We start from the raw sequence: 25,129 nt of genomic DNA, 5'->3' as shown, positions 1-25,129 counted from the left end.
TAACTGCTGAGCCATCTCTCCAGCCCTAAGTCACTACTCTTTATTCTTATTCTTATAATATGGGTGTTTGCCTGTATACCACGTGTGCCTGGTGACAGTGGAGGACAGAAGAAAGTGTCAGATCCCCTGGAAATGAGTTACAGACAGTTGTGGGTCACTAGGTGAATGCTAGGAAATGAACCAGTCTTCTGGAAGAGCTAACTGCTAAGCTATCTCTCTAGTCCTAGCTATTCTTTTTAATAATGTGTGTGTGTGTGTGTGTGTGTATTCACATATGTGTGCTCATGTACATATGTGTAACTTCCCAATTGTTCCCCACCTCTTCTTTGAGACAAGATCTCTCCGAACCTAGAGCTCATAGACTGAGCTGGACAGCTCAGGTATGCACTGCCGTGCCTGCTCACTTTTCCTGTGGGTGCTGGGGATAGAACTCAAGGTCCTCATACTTGAATGACAAGCATTTTACTGACTGAGCCACATCTCCAGCCCAAGCCACTACTCTTACATATAAGGCAATATGACCACTATTCCTGTTAACATAAAGATGTGTTCTGAATTTTCCCTCCTGAGAAGCCTGGCCCAGACCTTTTAGCCTTATCTGATAAGAGATTTGAAGCAGGGGCAGAGGATTACAATCTTCGAAGTTTATCAAGCCAATTAAATCTAAGAAGTTGCTTTAGTTCTATTCTTTAGAAACAGAACCTTCAGACTTAACTGAGAAACACTGCCCCAGGCAGCTCAAGGCTCCCTTGGGAGCTCAGGTTGCAGAGGAGTTAAAAAGAAATCTCAGAAGGCTTCAATACACTGTGGTTCCAAAGTCTCAAACCAAGGAGGCCCTTCCTCCTCCCAAAACAAACAAAACCCAAAAATAAACAGTGAGAAGGCAACACTAAAACCAACAGGAGCCAGTCACCAGCAACAACCAACTAACAGCCCTACACGGGCTGGCAGCTTCCTAGCTACCTAGCTGCAGCCTTGTGCTAAGCACCGCCCACACTCCTTTGCTTCTGCCGCAAAGACAACTAACTACCTGTACACTTCTGCCAGTTTTGCAGTGGACTACCAGTTAGTGTGAGAGAGTTGAAATAACTTGGGTTATCCTCGGGTACACAGTGAGTTCTAGGCCAGGCTGGGCTATATGAAATTTCATCTCAACTCACTCCCCTCCCTCAAACAATAACTTACTTCAGGTCATGCAACCCAAATATAATGGAGTATGTGTACCCTGCTAAGATAGGTGAGTTTTAATACAAGATGATGAGAATGTATGATGTAGCAAAAACTAGTAATATTTACTGAATGCTAATTATGTGCCAGGCACAGTTCTAGGTTCTTTTTATGTAGAAACTTGTATTCCCATTTCATAACTGGGGGCAAGGAATAGGAGCTGTGGCATTACTTGGAATTCACGACATCTATCTCTAGTTCCAGAGGATCCAATGCCTCTGGCCTCCTAGGCATCTGCACACATATGGTGTGCATAAACTCACATAGGTACACATATGAATAAATAGTTTTATAAAAAGGAAAAAGACATTTTGAGAGAAAGTATTAGAAGCATGACAAAGGACTTTTTTTTGGCTTTTTGAAACAGGGTTTCTCTGTGTAGTAGTCCTGGCTGTTCTGGAACTCACTGTGTAGACCAGGCTGGCCTCGAACTCAGAAATCTGCCTGCCTCTGCTTCCCAAGTGCTGGGATTAAAGGCATGGGCCACCACTGCCCAGCGACAAAGGACTCTTTGATATACCAAGAATTCTTACAAAATAATAAAGGGCAAGTAATTTTAAACTAAAGGAGTTGAAAGTTTAAAAATAAAAGCAGGGCAGCAGGGCTGTAGCTCGCTCAAGGTTAGAGCTTAACAAGTACAAGGCTCTAGCACTGAAAAAGACAGTTCAAAGAGTAAAACACAAAATGATACTTCAAGACCAAGTTTCTCAGTGTAACCTGCCCTGGGTATCCTGGATTTGCTTTGTAGATGAGGCCTGCCTCAAACTCACAGAGATCCACCCATCTCTGCCTTCACAGTGCTAGGATTAAGTGTACTACCACATCCAACATCTTATTTTCTATGTATCAGCATCACTAACTTAAAAAAAAAAAAATCGGGCTGGTGAGATGGCTCAGTGGGTAAGAGCACCGACTGCTCTTCCGAAGGTCGTGAATTCAAATCCCAGCAACCACATGGTGGCTCACAACCATCCATAATGAGATCGGACGCCCTCTTCTGGTGTGTCTGAAGATAGCTACATTGTACTTACATATAGCAATAAATAAGTCTTTAAAAAAAAAAAGGGGGGGCTGGAGAGATGGCTCAGCAGTTAAGAACACTGACTGCTCTTCCGAAGGTCCTGAGTTCAAATCCCAGCAACCACATGGTGGCTTACAACCATCTGTAAGGAAAGATCTGACTTCCTCTTCTGGAGGGTCTGAAGACAGCTACATTGTATACATATAATAAATAAATAAAATCTTAAAAAAAAAAATCAGAGTATAACCTATGTGGTAGGGCATGCCTTTAATCCTAGCGCTGGGGAAGCAGAGGCAGGAGGATCTCTGAGTTTGAGGCCAGCCTAGTCTACAAAGCAAGTTTCAGGACAGTCAGGGCTACACAATGAGACCCTGTCTTTTTGTTTGTTTTGTTTTGTAATCATATTTTTAATGTGAACACAGATGAAAATATCCTTAATAAAGTGCCCTGCAATTAGCAATACATGAAGACATCTACAGCTAGGTGTGCTGCAGCCCGCATTCTGGCAGCTGGGGAAGGAGAATATGTTTGAGGTCGTTCCAGCCTATATAAGGCGGTGTTGTTTGATTTATCCCAAGAATGCAAGAAAGGCTTACTAGTTAACAGTGTAGCACAGAAGCAGCAGCAGGACAAACGTACCAGCACAACTAGCAACACAAAAGGCCATTGGCAAAATACAACAGTCATCAAAACAACTTACAGCACAACTAAAAGGGAACTTCCCCAGCCAGACGAAAACCCACAGGCAATGATTACACTTAATGGCAGAAAAACTAAATGCCAAGTTCCCCTAAGATCAGGAACAAAGAGAAGATACATATTTTTGCCATGTCTATTCAATACTATGCTATAAATCAGTGCATGAAAGAGATTAATTAAAAATTAAACACATCCAGATTGAAAAACTGACAAATGCTTTTATCTGTATATCATATGATCTTGCATCTAGAACACTCTAAAGAATCTCTACAATAACTAACAACTTGAGGACAGTCACAGACTACCAGATTGATACATAAAAATATATATATATATATATGAGTAATATTATTTCTACATATTAGCTATAAGTAATTCAAAATAAAATTTAAAACTGGTTCTACTTAGTAATGAAAAATAAAATAAATATTTATTTTATTACATTTATTTATAAAAAAATAAATATTTAAGAATATATATTAAAAATACACGTGACCGGGCAGTGGTGGCAAAGGCCTTTAATCTCAGCACTTGGGAGGCAGAGGCAGGCAGATTTCTGAGTTTGTGGCCAGCCTGGTCTACAGAGTGAGTTCCAGGACAGCCAGGGCTATATAGAGAAACCCTGTCTTGAAAAACAAAACAAACAAATAATATATATATATATATGTATAATAAAAATAAAAATACATGTGTACATCTGAGTGTATGTGTGTGTACCATGTTTGTAGGAGCCAAGAAGGTCAAAGAGTTATAGAAGGTTGTCAGTCACCATGTGGGTGCTGGAAGCCAAACTCGAAGAGCAGTCAGATAATCTGAGCTGCTGAGCCACCTTCCCAGCCCTTAGTACTGTTATCGGAATGACCTGGGACAGGGTGTGAGAGAGTAGTAAACACTTGCCTAGCATGCTCAATATAAGCTCCATCAAACACTACAATAAAGAAAAAAAGAAAGAAAAACAAATAAATATACATTTTGTTTTGGTTCAAAACATGGGTTTGCTGCGTAGCCCTGGCTGGCCTGGTGCTCTCTAGGTAGTCTGGGCTGGCCTCAAACTCATAGTAACCTTCCTGCCTCAGCCTCTCAAATGCTGGGATCACAGGCTTGCCCCAGAAAAATGACTTTTAAGGACTTCTATATTGAAAATTACAGAACATTGCCAAGGGAAATGGAAGTTAAATAACTGTATATGTATATACATATGTATATACATATGTGTATGTATATGTATAAGTATATGTATATTATATATCTGTTTTTTGAGACAGGGTCTATCTATGTAGTCCTAGCTGTCCTGTAGCTTGCTATGTATGTAAACCAGGCTGGCCTTGAACTCACAGAGATCTACCCACCTCTGCCTCCCAAGTGCTGGGATTAAAGGTGCATACTATTACATCAGGCACAAATTTACCTTAATATTGATAAAGAAATAGAAAGGATCCAGAATATCCAAAGCAGATTCAAAAACAGAATCAGATAATTTATACAATTTTTTAAACATTCCATAAAGCATAATAATAAAATGGTAAGGATAGACATAGATATCAATCTAACCAAATTAAAAGCATAGAAATAAATCTTTCCACTTATAGTAAACTGATATTCAACAAAGGTGTCCAGGAAATCCAACAAGGACAGTGTTTTCAACAAAGTATTTTAACCATGTGGTACCCATAATACGTTAACCCAAATAACATTAAGCCACACACTCAAAAAAATAAATTCAAAATGAACCATAGATTAAAACAAAACAAAAGCTGAAACTAAAATCCTTAGAAGAAAAACTGTCACTTTGTGTTAGATAAATTTATTTTAGATATGCCATCAAAAATATAACCCATTAAAATTAATAAATTTCATAAAAATAAAAAAATGTACACTTCTAGGCCATGGACAGGTGGAAAATCTTTTTAAGTGCCGTATGTAATAAGAGACTGGTTCAAGGGCTGGAGAGATGGCTCAGTGGTTAACAGCAGTGACTGCTCTTCCAAAGGTCCTGAGTTCAAATCCTAGCAACGACATGGTGGTTCACAACCATCTGTACAGCTATAGTGTACTCATATACATAAAATAAATAAATAAATCTTAAATATTAAAAAAAAAGAGACTGGTTCAGTATACATAAAGAACTCTTACAACTTAATGAGACAGCAAACACCCCAGTTAACAAGTGGGCAGGGCCTGGGGGTGTGGCTTAGTTGTAGAGCACTTAGGTTCAGCCCCAGCACTGGAGGTGGAGAGAAGGCATAAATGATTTGTACCCTCATTTCTCCAGAGATGATGTTTACAGATCCATGAATGGCACATCAGCAGGTGCTTACTATCTGTTACTAGGGAAACGCAAACCAAAGCTAGAGTGAGGTACCACCACACAATTACTAGAATGACTGACTAAACGACAAAACAAAAAAAACCAAAACAAAACAAAAATCAGGCAAGTGTGAACCAGGATATGGGGAAATTGAAATCCTCACTGACGGGAATGTGAACTGATATGGCCACTTTCAGTGTTCAGTTAGGCAGTAGCTTAAAAAGTTAAACCTAAACTCACTAGCCAGTACTTCCAACTCTAGGCATCAACTCAACAGAAAGATGTGCACTTGTATGTGATTGTTTAATCACAACTGAATCCCTGGTTTCATTTTCCAGAGTTTGAGTTACCTACAATCAAGGTCTGAAAATACTAAACAGAAAATTCCAGAAATAAATGATATATAACCTTTAACTTTATTACCATTAACATAAATGTTCTACTTTATTATTAAACATTGTTGCTTACCGCACCCCAGGGACTCATGCACCCCAGGATGACCTTGAATTTCTGATCTTTTTGCCTCTACCTCTTTTCCTGCCTCTACTTCTTCAGTGCACCACCAGTACTTGTGGTACTGAGGATTGAACCCAAGGCTTTATATATGGTAGGCAAACAGTGTACTACCCAATCCAGACCATCAGCTCTGTCGATCTTACTGTGTCTAATTTATAAATTAAATTTTACTGTAAGATAGACAAGCAAAGAAAAAGTATGAATTGGACTTGATGGTATAGGCCTATAAGTTAGTTACCTAAAATGCTGAGGGAGGAGATCACCGAGCTCAAGGACTGACTGGTTAGAGTGAACGCAAAGCCAGCCTGTACAACTTAGTGAGACTCTTGTCTCAAAATAGAAAACAGAGGTCTGGGCATAGAACTAAACACAGGGTTCTGTGCTCACAGGATTCCAAGCATCTCCTCAGGGGGCTTGCAAACATACCCTCAGACTGGGGAGGACTACCATAGTTCAAAACTGAAAACTCAAAAAACCAATTGTTAGTAAAAGCGGGGAAAAAAAAAGAGATGTAGTTTTTTCCATACCATGGAATACTGCCAGCATGAGAAGAGAACTACCAATGTCTGTCACAGGAAGAAGTGGTCCAGGGACACTACACGAAGATGCTCAAGTCTAATTAACACACATGACTTCCTTTCCACGGAACACCCAGCAAAGGACATCTACAGAGACGGAAACTACTGATGGTTTGGCTGTGGGAACAAAGGCCTGATTTCATCACTCCCTTGACCAATGTGAGGGAACTTGGGGTAACAGAACTGTTCTATAACACTGTGTCACTGTGGTGACAGGGGCACAAGTTTATATATAGCTAAAGGTCACTCCACTGTACAATCACAATGATTTGTAATATGAAAGTATAGATTAATATGCCTGAAGAAAAAGGAACTAGCTAGTGAGGGTAGAGGTGGAAGGATGTGGCAAAGTGATGGTAAGCAGTGAAGCTGGGTGAGATGTGACCGTGGCTGCACTCTATGTTCTACACTGGCCCATGCTGGAATTATTATAAGAAGCTGGGTTTTTATTTTGTTTGTTTTGAGACAGGATCTTACTATATAGTATTGGCTTGCCTGGAGCTCCCTATGTAGACCAAGCTGGTCTTAAATATCCTAGACATCCACCTGTCTTTGCACACCCCACCCCCACCCCAGTGCTGAGATTAAGGGCATGTACCACCACACCCAACCTATAACAAGGTTTCAAAAGAAAGAATTTTATAGGCATAAAATAATATAGAGAGGTAGGTTTTTAAAATCAAAACCAATTTATCCGATACATGGATTAGGGGCAGCCAAGTGCGTTATTTTAGCTTTCTGTTTTTTTTTTTTTTTGATTGTTATTGTGTTTTTGTGGAGGTCAGAGAATAGTTCTGTAGATTCCATTTCCTTATTCCCTTGGGTTTCAGAGATTGAACCCAGGCTTGAAAGGCAAGTAATTTCTCCAGCTCTCTGACCCAGCCTTTTAAAAAAATCAATAAACTTGTACACAATGATTATTTATTTCTCCATATTTTTATATTTTCAGGTATATATCCCCACATATATACATATATATGGATCATCATTATAATGATACATACATATATTAAAACGTTTTAAGGTAGAGCCTCACATGGCCCTGGCTGGCTCTGAACTTGCTATGCAGTCAAGAAACCTTGAGCTTCTGATCCTCCTGCCGTCATCACCCAGATGCCAGGATCACAGGGGTGAACCACTGTGAAGAGATCAAACAGTGCTCAAGGTAGAACCCAGGGCATCATGCTTGCTAGGTCAGCACTTTACCAACTGAGCTACATTCCCAGTAATATATTTATATTTCAAAGGAAGGAAATGCATTGCCTATAAAAATACCTAGATAGCAGACATAGGAATGCCCTGCACAGAAATGTTTGGCTGCCAGGTTTGCAGGTAAGTAAATTAGCAATTCTAACTTTGGGAGAGTGTCATAAACTCCCATGAGAAGCTGATAAAAGCTACATATCCTGCTGTCAAAACTCCTAATATATAGGATGTTACATGATTCCAGGACACTTGAAGATGGACCCTTGATAACCTGGTGGGATGGTGACTTCTGGCTCATTGCTGTAAAGGTAGCAGAATCCCTGTTTGTTGGGAAATTCCAGTTTTGTTCCTTGACCTCTGTTCAAAATTATTATTACTATGAGACTTATTTTATATATGAGTGTTTTGTCTGCAACATGTATCTGTGTACCACATTTATGTCTGTTATCTTAGGAGGTCTGAAGAGAAGCCTCAGGTCTCCTGAAACTGGAATTATGGATGGTTGTGAGCTACTACCTAGATGCTGGAAATGGAACCCAGGTCCTCTGCAAGAACTGCTGAGCCCTTTCCACAGCCCATCTCTTGGCTTTTAACTGATCACCTCAGTAACTTCTGTGTGAAGCTTAGTACACAAAGTCAGCTATGTCCAGAGCCCTAAAAGAAAGATGAGTTCTAAGAGATAAGCGGCGGCCTGCTCCACGGTATTCTGCTTTACTTGGTGTCCAAGTCACAAGACTGCAGGGGCAGCCTGTCAAGGAACCAGACGACAGCAACTGAGAACTCTGTACAGGTAACCAAGCACTCCACCCCTGGCAAAAGTACTGGTGACCATGAAAGCTGAAAAGCTCAAGAGACCAAAAAATTGGTCTCCCCTTGACTGGCTTTTTTAATTCCTGGGATCTGGACATTCAGAAACATACCCCCACTACCGCTAGCAACCTTAGAGAAGGCTACTAGGAAAAAATATGTTCCTCATCCTGCCAATTTTGCCCCACCCAGTTTGAAGCTGTCAACAGTTAACCACCAGGAGTTTCTCCCGAGAACTGGATTGTTTATTCACTGGCATTTCTGTGACAGACATTAACCTCTGCTTTTCTGGAACCCTCTGCCTCTTCAACTCTTTCCTACATACAGCTTCACTCAGCTGGGGCCTATCCAAGACAGCACCTTTGTCACGGAAGACTAGAGTCTGCTATTGTGTTCTTCCTCTACAAAGACTTTAAGGTCAGTTAGTAACCACTCCCCAGATTAAGGAACTGCGGCACCCAGTGGGGGTAGGGAGCTCCCACGGCACTGTTTGCCAACAGTTAACAGAAAGCAATTATCCAATCAGTTAAAGCTCCCTAAGAATTCAGCCACATGTGAATGAAAGCTAACAACAACTAAAGACCACTTACCAGGAAGCCCCACGGAGCTAAAGAACTCACTCAGCTACAACAAAACAAAACAAAACAAAACAAAAACCCCAGAACTAAATTAGTCTCTGGTAAAAATGCAGCCTTTATTTCAGAACACAGAGACACAATAGTTGTTGAACAGAGACATAAAAAGACTCAAAAACTGCGGGGGGAGGTGAGTATTAGAAGCCCCGCAGCAGACGAAGTCCAGGTGAAACAATCTTTCGAAAAGCTATTAACAGCCAGACTTAACCCCGAAGGAGGGGGAAGTGTGGAAATCAGTGTTTTTTCCTGCCCTCAGGGGTATTTATAAAAGACCTCTCAGCCACAGAAGCAGTAGGCTCAGCATACGTCTGCAACACTTCAAATCTGGGAACAGAACTACACAATAATACTAGGCACTCAGATTCATTATTACAACAATTCTTTTGAGGAGAGTCTCATCCCCAGTTCAAGATTCAGTATGGGGTGTTGGGTAAGCTCTGGAGATGGGTGGAGGTGGCTGCAGTTACATAAAACTGTAAATGTCCTGAAATGGTACAAATTATTATTAAAATGTCAAATTTTGGGGCTGGTGGGATGGCTCAGTGGTTAAGAGCACCAATTGCTCTTCTGAAGGTCCTGAGTTCAAATCTCAGCACATGGTGGCTCCCAACATCCGTAATGAGATCTACGCCCTCTTCTGGAGTGACTGAAGACAGCCACAGTGTAATAAATAAATAAACAAACAAACAAATGAAATGTCAAGTTTTATGCCTATTTCACCATAATGAAAGTATCAAGAAAATATAACAGACTTAAAGAGGCAAGAAGCTTGCCTACAGTTGCAAAAATAATTGTACCCCAGGCTTCTATTCCCAGCTTTAGACCTGTACCTCAAAGTCTGGGAGGCCTGTCAGTTTAAGGTATGGGATGTAAGTAAGAATCATGTTGGAAATATCGCATGGCACAGAGGAAGCAATGACGAGGAGTGAGGTGAGCCTGAGAAGACTTGGGTGCCCCGCTTCCCAACCCGGGAAACAATAATGACAGCAAATGGTTCAGGGATCAAAGCAGGTTAGGAGGCAGTAGCCCCTACCATTCATCTGTGGCCAGATGGCCCTGCTCATCCTAGGTCCTTCCCACCTTCCTGCCAGTGCCCAGAGATCAAAACTCAACTTTCTCCAACATTCTGCAACCGGCTTCTTTAATTCCAAGATCAAAGGAGACCTTTTGTCCAAGTTGTAAAAAAGAGACCATGAAGCAACTAAATGCTTTTTCCTTTGCATTTCCTGTGGGCTGAGGGCCTCCTTTAAAAGGAGAAATGTGTTCTCAGAGAAACACATTAACCAAGACTTGGTACAGCCACTCAGTTCCTAGGATACAGTCGTTCCTGCAGAATGTATGCTAGGTGAGGCAACCAAGGAGCCAGCCAGAAAATATGCCCAACACAAGGAACGCCCTGGAGGAAGCAAAGGATAGTGACAGGTAAAAACAAACCCGACTGCACAACATGTTAGCAAAGCAGCTTTGAAGTAAGTATAAGCTGCAGAACTTCCCACTTGGAATTTAGAAATCATGAAGTCCAAATCTCTTTTGTTTGTTTGAGGCAAGGTTCTCTGTGCAGCCCTGGCTGTCCTGGAACTCACTCTGTATACCAGGCTGGCCTCTAACTCAAGAGATCTACCTGTTTCTGCCTCCCAGTCGCAACTGATGGGATTAAGGACATGTGCCACTGCCGCTTAGTTTTTTGTTCTGATCTCCCCCCACCATCATTTCTCTCTCTGCCCAGCGGGCCTGGAATTCCCTATGTAGACCAGGCCGGCAGAACTCCAAGAGATGCACCTGCCTCTGCCTCCTTGAGTGTTGGGATTGAAGGCGTGTGCTACCACTGCTAGCTGAAGTTAAAATCTTAGTATCACATATGACACAGAAAACAGATCAAGAAAGCCAAATTCACTTGCCAAGCCATACATGAAATCAATGACTACTGGAATGAGCCAAGCTACTGCTTCCTACGCCAGTGCTTCTCCACAAGCTGATGATGCTCTGAAGGCCCAAAGGAGTTGGAAGCTGCTACAGCATCAAACTAGAGGCAGAGGATGGAACTGCCTCCTGCTCCAGGACACTTCCACCCAACTGCACTACCTCTTTTGGCTCCAAGGAACCTTGGTGTCAGACAGTCCATTATTCTGCCCTACGTAGAATAAAACCCTTCAAAATAGGGTAAACTGACCCAGGAACTCCACTCCTAGGCATGTATCCTAGAAAACATGTTTATGTAAAAATGTACACACAGTTCACAGCAGTATTATTCCAAACAGCTAATACATGAAACAGTCCCAAGCAGCTGAAAAAGGAATAAAGAAGTGTGGTCTAGACACACAACAACAATAGTTTAGTCATATAAAAAGAAAAATGAAGTACTAGAAATGCTATAACATGGATGAATTTCAAAGGTCTCATGGGACACACAGGGTATTTTATCACATGTGACATGTCTACCTGTAGAAACAATCAGAGACAGACAGAAATGGAGCACATGATTGTGAGTGCTATTATTTGTGAGAAAGTGATCCACATCAGCCAACCAAAAATTTTTATCCAACTCTCTCCAAGCTCTTGTTTCTTGGACAGAGCGATTTGTTGTTAAAATATAGAACTGATGCCTGTTTCTATAGTTAAGATGGTCTGCCTTTCAAGGCAGAAGGATATGTGGTTTAATCTGATTCTTGTTTCTACTATCGTTTAAAATATGTGATTTTACTGACAAAGGCTTATTAAATAAATCTAGTAACAATGAAGCATGCAGGGTATGACTTTCACCTCCAGTCTTTAAACGACTTGAAGCCTTGGAGAGTGTTTAGACTGTATTCAAAATATTCCTAATAACTGTATTTGTTCATATCTCTTGTGTCTGCCAAATTAAAGATGAATATATGAATATTTTATTTTATTTTTTTATTTTTTAACTTGATTACCTCTTTTTTTTTTTTAAAGATTTATTTATTTTATGTATGTGAGTACACTGTAGCTGTCTTCAGACATACCAGAAGAGGGCATCAGATCTCATTACAGATGGTTGTGACCACCATGTGGTTGCTGGGATTTGAACTCAGGACCTCTGGAAGAGCAGTCTGTGCTCTTAACTGCTGAGCCATCTCTCCAGCCCAAAGATGAATATTTTATAATAAACTTTGTATGTTGTTTTTAAAAAGTATCATGGAAGAGTAAAAGCAGCTAGACACAAAAACCTACACACTGTAAGTTCTCTTTATGAGAACCAAGAAAAGGTAAATTCTCAGAGACACAAAATCAGTGGTTGCCGAGGCTAGAGGGAGCAAAGTCTGGGAATGAATGGGAATATTTCATTTTAGGTTGATGGGAATGTTCTGGAATTAAACTGTGATCCTCTAAATACACCAAAAGCCACAGAACTGTGAACTTAAGAGAGCTCAGTGTTAGGACTTATTGTTCCTGCAGAAGATCTGGGTTTACTTCCATGCACCCAGAAGGTGGCTCACAACCATCAGTACCTCCAATTCTGATCACTTCTGGTTTCCTCAGGCACCAGCATGTACACAGTACACATGTATCCATGCAGGCAAACACACACATAAAATATAAAAAGATTTTTTAATAAGAAGGTGCAATTTTGTGGTATAGGAATCATATCCAGGATAAAACTATAGTAAAAGCTGATAGTGTGAGGAGATTATATAAGGGAAGTGGAGCATTATATGCCCATGAATGTACTCAATGGGCATTCCCAAGTTCCATTCAAATACTGCCGAGAGCAGTTTTCTGTAACAAGATACGATGAGTCTGCTTTTCAACGCTGTCCCAGCCAGATGAATTCCATCCTGTAACTTTATACGGTGGTCTAAATCGAGGGCAGAAGGCAAACTCCTGGCTCCCTTTTCCTATAGCCAGAGAAGTTGTCCTCTGAAGATTCAGGAAACACTCACTGTGTGCTTAGCAGACCTGGATAGCATTTGCACAACTCTTAGGGAAGAGTCATTCATGAATGTAAGAGAGGGAGGGGGAAAGCCCTTGCACTGCATACCCACAACTCTAACTTTCAAAGGGAAACAGGCTCCCCAAATCACCAGCCTTTTCACACGGCCACCGAGTCCACTAGCTCAGTTCCTCTTTGCATGACTTGCCTCAGAAGTAGATCCACTCCAAATTAAATCTATATGCCCCACCCAAAATGGTTGTGAAATAGCTTACATATATGAGGGGGTGGGAACAGTACTGACTTCTGTGTAGTAATGTGCTTGGCACAAACTAGATTTATATCTACCTGAGACTCCACATACACCTCTGCACAAACTTGCTTCTGTGCTTTTTCACTGAACATGCAGTCTCTTGGGTGCCCTTTAAACTGGGCTCAGTATATAAAACACATTGCCCATTCATGCCATCCATCCATCCATCCATCCACCCACCCACCCACCTATCTAACTATCTATTTATCTAAATTTCTCTATATAGCCCTGGCTCTCTGAATTATCTAGACCAGGCTAGCCTTGAACTCACAGAGATCCATCTCCCTCAGCCTCCAGGTGCTACATTCTCTAGTCATTGAAATGAGTTAAATTGGTTTCCATGGGACTGGTAAGATGGCTCAGTGGTTAAGAGCACTACTGACTGCTCTCCCAAAGGTCCTGAGTTCAATTCCTAGCAACCACAAGGTGGCTCACAACCATCTGCAATGTGATCTGACGCCCTCTTCTGGTGTGTCTGAAGACAACTACAGTGTACTTATATATATAAAATAAATAAATCTTTTAAAAAAGATTGGTTTCTATGGTCTATTTGCACACTAAGAACAAGCTGGCTACCCTGAAGTGTTGTCCCAGTAGGGTAGGAAGTGAAGCCAACCTAATAGAAAAATCTATTTCAAAACCCAGTCCACAGATTGCTAACTGAGTTACAACATGCACCAATCACAAGCACACTTACTTCTAGCAACTGCTGTTCTTATTTGTCTCCAATTTCGTCTTCGATCGCTGTTTCCCACCCCACCTTTCTCCCATGATTCTGGTATTAAAGTTTTCACACTTGCCATCTTCTTAGCCTGGGACAGTCTTTGCAAAGTTAGTTAGTTTGTTTGTGTTTTGTTTGTTTGTTTTGTCATCAATGAAGCTTCAATTCTTATCCCTTTCTCTGAGGAGACTCTGACAGTCAGCCTCCAATCACCATCACTTCACCTTGCTGTCCTCACAGCACTTAGCAGCACCTGGGATGAGAGTGGGCCCACAAGGGTGGGACCATGACTCTCTCACAACTATATACCTAGTTCCTGGCAGTAATTGGGCACTCAAATATTTGCTGAATAAAGAAATGCACGCCAGAAATACATACTGCTAACTTATAAACGCTTATATTTTTGGTCGTGAGCCTAGCCTTTAACGGCTGAGCCATCTCTCCAGCCCTATAAACTCTTAAAAGCTCTGTACAGGGCTGGAATTTCCCAGTACAGTGCTGTAAATGCCACCTCATTGAACGCTCTATGGCCAAGAAAGGGTGTGACTTCCTGTCTTCACATTCACCTTATCCTGAATGTGGTAAAGGGAAAACAGGATTTCCACATCCCACTTTTGGGATTTACCCCACTTCATGATTCATACTGAAGGCTGTGGCCACAGAAACCAGGTAAAGCTTTGGAACAGTTTTTCCCCCTAAGCCAAATATCAAACTTACGCTCCTGTGTACACTCAGCAAGGGCTCCACAAAATGAGTTACACTCCACCAAGCCAGGAAATCTTTTACCTGACTTCTGGGGTTATAAACAAGTAATTTTATTTTATTTTATTTTTTAAAAAAATTGGTAAGTCAGCAGTCAGCTAACAGGAGGGAATCCTTTCATTAATTATCTGGCTCGCCGGACAGTGGTGGCGCACATCTTTAATCCCAGCACTTGGGAGTCAGAGGCAGGTGGATTTCTGAGTCTGAGGCCAGCCTGGTCTACAGAGTGAGTTCCAGGACAGCCAGGGCTACACAGAGAAATCCTATCTCTAAAAAACAAAAAAACCAAAAACAACAGCAACAAAAATTAACCTAGCTCTATTTAGAGAAAACTAGCACTTAACTTAAGCAAGAATTTTCCTTCAGTAGAGTCGAATGTCATAAGCTTTTTCTCTGAGTCTTTCTTGTCATTCACTACCAGGATGGAATTAATTTTATCTTCTGAGGAAGCAATATACAAGACCACCCAGGAAAACTTTAAAAATTTTAGAGAAGATCACTTTAGATCTTTGTTGTCATTTCTTGGCAAACAGAATCTGCGCTGAACTTCTCTTAGAAAATCTGACCTTTACAAACTTAATTCCGTGTTCCATAACAGAAGTCAGCAAGTGACTTATCCTTCAGGCACAGGTATATTACCTCCACTCTCATCCACAAAAAGACTAAGTCAAATTCATGACAGTGAGCCTTCATCCGTAAGGAGCTGTGTGGCATGGGAGGGAGACACAGACAGGCAGGGTCAGAGGTGTTTTTAAACGGCAACCCAGGGACCACCTCCATTATAAACACAGGACTCTTTGTGAGAGTGTAGATTCCTGAGCATTGCCTAACCCAAGGTATTGCAATCTTTGGGAATGAGGCTCAGGAAACTATTTTAACATGCCTCCCCACCAACAACCCAAGATTCCCGTGGACAGTGGAGTTTAAGAACCAATCGGATAAAAGCACTTTAGGAGACAACTATTTTGACAGAAAAGGCAGGAGGAGGGAAGGGCCTGGGGATGGAATGATGGGCATGGCATGCCCTGGTACAGCAGCAATCAAGCGGGATGCGCTATGGGAACAGCTGAGGGTGCAGTTAAGGACAAGGCTTGGGCTGGTTCGAGCAAGGTAGCACCCGCAGACTGGCTAGGCTGATGGGTATGTGGAGAGAGCTGGGTATGAACGTGAGGAGGTGGAGCGAAGGCAGAAATAACGGGGGACTCTCGGGAGGAGACAAAGCCTGGAGGGGAAGAATTGGGAAATAGGGGTGACAAGGGGCGGGAACGAAAGCCGAAATGAGAACCGTGAAGCATTAGCCGAAGTCTTCCTTCCAAGCGGCACCTCCCCTAAAACTCCAGGCCCTGACAAGCCTAGATGCCATGCCAAGGCTAGAGAACGGGACTTTGTCGAGGCCAACCCAGTCAAGGCTAACCCGAGCAGGGGTTCTGGAGGAGGCTGGGAACCAGGCATGGGACGCTGGAAGGTCCTGGGCTATCCAGGGGACCCTGCTCCAGCTCCGGTTCCCGGAGTCTCCTTCACTCACCATCGCCGCCGCCATCTTGGATCCACGTGTCGGCGTGATGACGTCAGCGGAAGTGGTGCTTCTGTGGGTACCGAGTGTATCTCCACTAAGAGGACTCCTTGCTTCAGATTCTTCTGTAGTCGCAGTAGTGAGGAGGTAGAAGAAGCTTAATTTCTCCTTGGCAAACTGGTTTTAGCAGTGAGGTCTCTGACTAGGTGACGAGAACGTACGGTGTAACTATTGGAGCCATATTAACTTCTGGCAGACGCCGCTCCTCCGCCTACTTCTTTTGCATTGTGGGTAATGGGGGTGTGTGGAAATAGGCGCGCTCCCTGGATGCTTTCTTTAGTATTGGCAGAAAGAGTCGTTGCCAGGGTTACTCGAGACCTTAATTGTGAAACGGAAAGCTTAGTGAACCCTCTCTGACAGCTTCTGATTCAGAGTAATTTGTAATGATATGTTTAGATATTTATTTGACTATAATATATTCTTACTAATCGGCCGTAATAACATGAAGGTAGGACTCTGTCTTTCCCTTACACTGCCTTTTTGTCATCAGTAAAATGGGGAAGAGATTTCTAGATTATTTTTATAATTGGCTTATGTTAAGTATTCACTAACACAATCATATATAGGAAGTATTCGATAAATAAATGTCATTACATAAATTATGTACATTCCTTCACACATATGGTAGGTGTCCCAAACAATACATTTTGTTAAATGAGTGAATGAAAAGCAGAACACTTAGTGAAAGGATACATTTTCAATGTGGACTTCTCCATTCTAACTGGCTTATTGTATGACTTGAGGCAAATCACTTAACCATCTTAAACTTTACTTTCCAGTATTGACTTAAAAGGGTCTGGGGGCGGGGGGATCATAGTGAAGAAAGACTTTGTTTGGTCTATATATATCCCTGTAAAGTATATTAAGAGCCAGTGCTGTCTTCTTAGATGGATCCAAAAAGTTGTTGAATGGGCGGTAATGAGTTCTGTGGATATAGTTAATTTAGCAGAGAGCCTGCCTGATCTTTAGCACTGGGACTTTTTAGAGTACACTTGTAATCCCAAAACTCAAGGTGGAGGCAGGAAGAGTTCATGGTTATCTTAGGATAAGTAAGACCTTGCCTCAATCATCGTCATCCATGTTCAGTGGCTCACACTGGTAACTTTGCACTCAGGATGCTGAGGAAGGAGGGCATGGCGAGTTAGTTCAAGACCAGCCTGAGCCATAAGGAGAAGCCACTGGCTAAAACCACCACTCTCTAAACAGAAAACTCAGCATTGCTTAACTACAGTGTCAAAACTGTTCTTAAGATTTTCAGTTATCTCTTCTGCATCTTGGCAGGGAACAGCTGACCTCTGACCACCATTGTGGTCAATACTGATTCCTGCTGTAGTGAATGAATCTACTAAGAAGCCTCTCGTCTTTGCATAAGCACTAGTTCTCCCGTCAAAACATGAACTTTTTTTCTCTTGTTGAATGCTGGGGTTAAGTTACTTGCTTCAACTCATCGAGTGCATTGCAAGTGTGTCCCACTTCTGTGTCTAGGATGGAAGAGGCTTGCGGGCTTCTGCTTCCTCCCAAGGATATAAATAAGGCTGGGTGTCCTGTTGCAGAGCTCCATAAGGAGACAGGTCTACTTCATTCCTCACCGTGTTCTGGAAACCCCACCTGACAATTACACGTGGAAATGAGATAAATTTGTACAGTTCAAACCTAGCAAGCTACTAACTTAAATATAGAGTTTATGTGACACTGATTGGAACAAAAGAACTACTTGGTTGAGCCTAGTTGATTTAGTATCGGGTTGGGTTGTTGTGTATGCTGAAAAACAAACCCATAAATGACTGGGACCAACACAACCGTCCCAGAGAGTAGATATATTCTCAAGGGACACAGAGCTGGAGAAGCAGGAAGGATTTACTAGTCTTGCAGTAACACTGAATTGCAGACTTGTGGCCAGTTCTACTGCAACTTAAGTCCTGGAAATTTCTTACCACTGTATCTGCTTAAAGAAGAACACCAATGGGGCTGGAGACAGGGTCCAGCAGTTAAGACCATTGCAAGATCCTCTTCTAGAGGATCAGAGTTTGAGATGCAGCACCAACATGGCTGCTCACAACAGTCTGTAATTCCAATTTCCAGGGGGTCTGATGCCCTCTTATGGCCCCTGTAGGAACCAGATATATGAATTGTGCATAGCCATATATACAGCAAAATAACCCTACACATAATATAAAAGAAGATATTTATATTGATAAGGAAATATATACATATTTGAGACAGGGTTTCTCTGTGTAGCCCTGGCTGTCTTGGAATTCACTCTGTAGACCAGGCTGTCTTCAAATTCAGAGATCCACCTGCCTCTGCCTCCTAAGTGCTGGGATTAGAGGCATGTGCCACCACTGCTCAGTTCCAAGATTGTCATTTTTTAAAAAGATTTATTTATTGTGTACAGTGTTCTGCCTGCACACCAGAAGAGGGCGCCAGGATCACATTACAGATAGTTGTGAGCCACCATGTAATTGCTAGGAAGTAAACTCAGGAAGTACAGTCAGAGTGTTCAAACTCTGAGCCATCTCTGCAGCCTGAAGATTGTCATTTTTAAATGTTGTTACATATATTTATTTGCTTACTGCATGTGTGTGTGTGTGGGGGGGAGTTGAATGTATGCATATGACTATATGCCTTGTTGCACATATAGAATTTGTTTGTTGATGTTGGAACTCTATCTGGAACAGGTGTGACACCAAGCAAGTTATCATTGTGCATATCTGAAGTTTCTTTGGTGAGGAAACTGTGAAGACCAGTCGTCCTCAGCCTTCCTGATGCCGCCACCCTTTAATACAGTCCCTCGTGTTGTGGTGACCCCCAACTATAAACGTACTTTTGTTGCTACTTCATAACTGTAAGTTTGCTACTGTTATGAATTGCAATGTAAATATCTGTGTTTTCCGATGGTTCTAGGCAGCCCCTGTGAAAGGGTCATTTGACCCCACAAAGGAGTCATGACCCACAGGTTGAGAACTATTGCTTTAAGAGCCTGCCCCTCCAGGAGAGGGAACTGCATGCTCTAAAGGAGGACTGCTCCCAAAGGGGCAGTTGTGTGGTAAGTTCATCCACCATTCTGGGAACAATAGCAGCTGAGGCTTTTGCAGTTTAAAATATACACACAACACGTACATCCCAGGCACAGTAATGCATATCAGGGCAGAAGAAAGCCCAGCCCACTCTAAGAGGAAGGAGCCCTGGCTTAGGAGGTAAAAGCCAGGGGTGGGACAGACCAGGCTGATACAGTGGGCAGTACTCTAAAGCATCAGCAAGTGTCCCAGCACTTGGGAGGCAGAGGCAGGTGGATTTCTGAGTCTGAGGCCAGCCTGATCTACAGAGTGAGTTCCAGGACAGCCAGGGCTACACAGAGAAACCCTGTCTCGAAAAACCAAAATAAATAAACAAATAAATAAATAATAACAAGGAAAAAAATGGCTGGTGAGATGGCTTAGTGGTTAAGAGCACTGACTGCTCTTCCAGAGGTCCTGAGTTCAAATCCCAGCAACCACATAGTGGCTCACAACCATCCGTAATGAGAAACAAATAAAGAATCAATGGGCTGGAGCAAGCAGGGCTGCGAGCAGGGGCCTGGAGCAAGAGGGAGAAAGAGAAGGGGATGAAGAAAAAAGAAAGAAAAAGGAAAAAAAGAAGGAAGGGTGGTGCTGGAGAGATGGCCTGGTCATTGAGAACATATACTGCTCTTTCAGATGACCCAAGTTTGATTCCAAGCATGAGTGTCAGGCGGCTCACAACTGCCTTCAACTCCAGTTCCAGGGGATCCAATGCCTGTAGTGTGTATAGGCACCCAAACTCTCATGCAGAAACACATACACACAAACACAGACATATACACATGTGGTCAAAAATAAATCTTTTTGTTTGTTTGTTTGTTTGTTTTGTTTTTCTGTAGACCAGGCTGGCCTCGAACTCAGAAATCTGCCTGCCTCTGCCTTCCAAGTGCTGGGATTAAAGGCGTGCTCTACCACTGCCCCCAAAAATAAATCTTTAAAAGTAATAAAAAGGAAAAAATAAAGACACATAAAGTCAGGCAGAGTGGCACATGTTTGTAATCTCAAAACCCAAGAAGAAGGGCCAAGTTGTTTGGACTCCATGGTGCTTTCGAAGTGAGCCAGCTGCTTCCTGTCTCCTATCTCGAGGGTTGGGGTGTGTGTGGGAGTAGGGTTCCTGAAAACGACTTCATACATTTTTACTTAAAATCGTTGGCCAGAATTTAGTTCCATGTATTCTGCTTTGAGAGGGAGAATTAGTATGGCCTTCATCCTAGGTAATCATGTGACCCTGAAAACCAAATATTTTCCTCCAGAGGATGCAAACTGGATACCGAGACAACTATTAATCACTGTGACCCCCGTCAAGAGGAAGGGAACACAGAATGAAAGCTGATAGAGCCCTGTGTCACAGTATGCACGATGGTGGACAGACACATGACAGACAAAGTACAGGAGTAAGGAGGTAGACTCATTCCACATCACAGGGTAAGATGAACCAAAAGCTTTCCTTGTACCTGACCTCAGTGACACAGTTAAGTAAGCCACCTGTCCCTTCCCCTGCCTCCTTCCAGGGTGTGAGTGCTTACTACTCTTCTACAGAATGGATAACATGAAATGGGTCTCCACGTCTTGTGGTTTGTTTAATAGATTTAATTTTTTCTTTTGAGACAGGACTTCACTCTGTGGCTAAGAACTCCATACATGGGTAAACCAGACGGGCCTTGAATTTACAAAGATCCACCTGCCTCTGCCTCCCAAATGCTGGGACCACACCCAGCCTAGATTTAAATTGTTTAACATCAGCACTATGATGTGAATGAGTCCTTTATAGCTTGTCTCTAAGTATAGAGACTAAACGCAACAGTATTTAGAGACCTGACTTTTAAGGGATGATAGAAGCAAGGGGTATAGCTCAATTGACACAATGCTTTCCAAACAAGCATGAAGTCCTGGGTTCAATTCCCAGCAGTGTATAAACCTTTTGACATATCCCTGCTATCGTAGCACTCAGGAGGATCAGAAGTTCAAGGTCATCTTTCAGGAACATAGCCAAGTTCCTGGATACCCCTGGTTGTGGGAATTCCTGTCTCAACAAACAAACCAACAAATGCTTCTGTGAATGGATTAACAGTCATTACTGTGAGAGCTGGTTCCTGGTGAGAGGATGGCTATGAGCCCTACCTTACCCATGCATTTCACAAGTGCCCTTCTATTCTCAGTGGGATGATTCAACAGAAAGACTCTCAGCCTTGGACATCTGTGCCCCTTGGGGGTTTTGTTTTATGATTCACAAACTTGTGTGCCATCTTGTACAGGGACCATTCTAATCTCTGTGTTGTTCCAATCCTAGTATGCATGTTGCTGAAGTGAGTGTTCTGATCCTAGAACTCTTAAGAGATAAATTACTGTTCTTTATAAAGTTCCCAGCATCAGTAGTTCTGTTACAGCAATACCAAACAGACTGAAGTAAGTTTAAGTATAGAGTACCTAGTGGAAAGGGCGAGGTCCACTTAACTTTCCATCCTACATTTGGTTTTCCTTCTTATTAATACCTTGCATGAGTGGTCCATTTGTGAAAGCTAGTGAACCAGTAGTGGTATATGATCAACTCAAGTTAATACATTAGCTCAGGGTCTACTTTTTCTCTTCCTCCTCTTCTTCTTGCTCCTCTTCCTTCTCTTCCTTCTTCAGACAAGGTCTTACTATGTAGCCCTGGCTGTCCTGGAATTCAGTATGTAGACCAGGCTGGCTTCATAGAGATCCACCTGTCTATGCCTCCCCAGTGCTGGGATCAAGAGTATGCACCACTGCCCCTGGCTCTGGGTCCACTCTTTGTTCCGTACTTTTAGTTGGTTTTGACAGTGGCTTAATGATAAGTAGTCACCACTATGAAATTGCATAGCATAGTTCACTGTCCTAAAGATTGCCTGTGTTGTATTTATCCATTTCCTGGTCCTTTTTCTCAGATTCTTAGCAAGCATTGGTCTGGTTACTGTCTCCATGGTTTTTATTTCTTATAATATCATATAGCTGAGATCTATAGTGTGTAGCCTTTACAGACTGGTTCCCCCCCACCAACCCCAGGTTGTGCCAGGGGTGAAATCCAGGCCCTTGGGTATATCAGGCAAAGGCTTGACCACTGAGATCCACCCCTAAAACCAGTTTGCTTTCTTTCTCCCAGGAGCTGCATCTAAGATTCCCCTCTGTTTCCTTTGCTTTCGCTAATGTTCCATTGGCCAAAACCACGTGGCTAAGCTCAGCATCAGAAGGGCAAGGATGAGTGCACTTCCCATGTATGACTGAACAGAAACAGAACAAATTTCTTCTTCTTTCTTTTTTCTTTTTTTTTTTTTTTTTTTTTTTTTTTTCCAGAACAAATTTCTATTGAAAGGTTGTAAGTAAGACCCTGGGCTTTGCTTTCAGGCTCCATATTGGAATACTTCAATACTTGGTTGTATTCCAAACAACAAAGTAAGAGAGTGATTAATTAGGTAACAAACGAGGTAAGTTGTGATGTGTATGTGTGTGCGTGTACAAATATAAATATAAGGTATACATGTAAGCATATTTGATTCTGTGTGATGTATGTGTATACAGTTATAAATATGAGGTATACACATAAGCATATATATCAGAGGTTATTCTGGTTTTAGATTTTGTCCATGGTTCCTGTTTTATAACTTCCTCCTCAAGTCAGGTATAAAAGCTAGCATATGTCTTCTCTAGGTAGATCATAGAAACTCCATCACGATCCCCTTGCCTTCTGACTGAGAAGCTGGCCATAAAGACCACTGTCATGCAGTATGTGATAAGGGTCTCCTCACTCCCGTGGGATCCTAACCCGTAGTCTTAAGGTAGGGAAGCTATGCAGAGAGGACCCTCCTCAAAAAATTTTTTTTTTTACTAAGGCAGGCCTTGCTGGACTTTCCCACCCAGTTTATTAGCAATCACACCTAGGCAGTGAAGTCTCCATTACACTCTTAAGGACAGGGTTCAGAGAGCTTCCAGATAGCTGGGCACGTGGAGGAGCATGCCAACTGGCAAGCACGAAGAGGACATGGAAGTGCCACGTGGCCCCTTTCCCTGTGCATTTTGTCATCTTTTCCATTGCTATGTCCTTTATGATAAAACAATAAACTCCCATTCTCTTCCTGAGTTCCCTGAGCAGTTTGAACAAATTAATGGAACCTAGGGAGGGAGTGGTGGGGAGCTGCTGATAGGCAGATGGTCAGCGCCTACATAAAACAACCTACAGCTTTCATCTGTCATCTAATGTGGAGGGGACTGAGCCCCCAACCTGGAGATCTCACAGTACCTCCAAGTAGCTGGGGTTAGAATTGCGCTGGGCAAAAGAATCCCTTACCCAGTGGGCGACACAACTGCGGGGTGCCTGTTAGGGAGCAATCTCTGTACACTTTAGGGTCATAGGAATAAATGCTGGTTGTACTGTGAGAAGAGGGAGAACCATCACTTTGTCTCCCTCCTTAGAACGTAGATTAAAACCCAGCTACCTTAGTCTTCACTGTTCTCAGACCCAGTTCTTAAAGTTAGACTGAGAGATGCAGACAGTTCAGCGAGTCCAGGGTTCTAGGGGATGCTGTGATATAGATCTGTTGAGGGGTGTGGTAGTACAGAAGTGTCATTGCACTCTGTCCCACTGTCACCCTCCCACCTCTCCCCCATGACAAAGGCTTATTAGCTAAGATGTTTTGGCTGAGGTGATAAGCAGGAAGTGCCTCCCACCTTCTGTTCCCTCTCCTTCCTATCAGGTCTCCCTCCTGGCCACCAAGAGCATCTTTTTCAAAGTACCAGGTCCTTCCCAGCAGTTTCCACCTTCAGACCTGACATCTCCTGCAGGGATGAAGATCATGTTAGCCACAGGAAATGGCCATCATCCCGAGGGAAGCCTACATGTATCAATGTGGCTTAACAAGAGGGAAGTCGTAAGTGGTCCTGACATTCCCAGTGTCTGGGAGGCAGAACCATACAGTATCCAGGCACCAGTAATGGTCCCTCAAAGGTATGCATATGAATCCCCAGAAGCTGAGGAAAATGCTGCTGCCTTGGCAAGGGGGGACTTTGCAAACGTGACTAAGGCTTATTCTGGCTGATGTAGGTGAGTCCAGTGTAATCAGTTTAAAGAGGATGCAGTAGATGAAGATGAGGGAGACCAGACGATGGAAGCAGAGCTTGGAGTGTTGTGCAGAGCCATGAGCCAAGGGTGAGGGCTGCAGCCTCTGGAAGCCAGAAAAGGCAAGGCTTCCCTTGAGTCTCCTGGAGCTGCACAGCCCTCCTTCCCCACTGTGAGGTGATGACCACGTGCTGTTTGAAGCCACCCAAGCTTGTGGGGGTTTGCTACCAGAACAAAAGGAAGCTGACACAGCCAGCGAGTGTTTGGGGACAGTTAGAAAACCCTCAGCATTACTTCTACTCTTTCCCTTTCTTATGCACAGGTGTATGTGCGTATGCATGTTTGTATGGATTCAGGTTTATGTGCACGTGTATGCAGAGGTCAGAGGACAACTTCAGGTGTCATTCTCCAGAATGCTACCCATCTCCTTTGAGACTTAGACCTCACCAGTTAGGCTAGACTGGCTGGATCGTGAGCCCAGACATCCTCTGGTCTCTACTCCCCTCAAAGGGATGATAAATGCACACCAGCACACCCAGCATTTTTACATAGTTCCTGAAGATTGAACTTGGGTCCCTAGACTGACAGGACAAGCATGTTACTGACAAAGCCATCTCCCCACCTGGATTCTCCTTTATCCTCATACTTCTGGCCTCTGGGAAGGTCATTCTCCTATCTGATATGCCACACAGCAGGAAGGCCAACACATTTGGGGACAGAGAAGCTGACCATTGGGAAAAG

General features: G+C 42.7%; 1 protein-coding gene across 2 annotated transcripts in view; it reads right to left on the bottom strand.

The window, feature by feature from the left end:
• Tm9sf4 (transmembrane 9 superfamily member 4) overlaps window positions 1–16,484 on the bottom strand; it is a 50,000-nt gene extending 33,516 nt beyond the window's left edge. For both annotated transcript variants that reach the window (XM_031372320.1, XM_031372321.1), the window contains exon 1: window positions 16,211–16,484. In XM_031372320.1, coding sequence (XP_031228180.1) covers window positions 16,211–16,225 — 15 coding nt within the window. In that variant the 5' untranslated portion in view covers window positions 16,226–16,484. The remainder of the gene's footprint in view (window positions 1–16,210) is intronic.
• Window positions 16,485–25,129: the final 8,645 nt, after the last annotated feature.

Source organism: Mastomys coucha, unplaced genomic scaffold (genome assembly GCF_008632895.1).
Source record: "Mastomys coucha isolate ucsf_1 unplaced genomic scaffold, UCSF_Mcou_1 pScaffold15, whole genome shotgun sequence".
Classification (NCBI taxonomy): domain Eukaryota; kingdom Metazoa; phylum Chordata; class Mammalia; order Rodentia; family Muridae; genus Mastomys; species Mastomys coucha.
The sequence above is the reverse complement of the archived record's forward strand: the minus strand, read 5'-3'. Positions and strand labels throughout refer to the sequence as shown.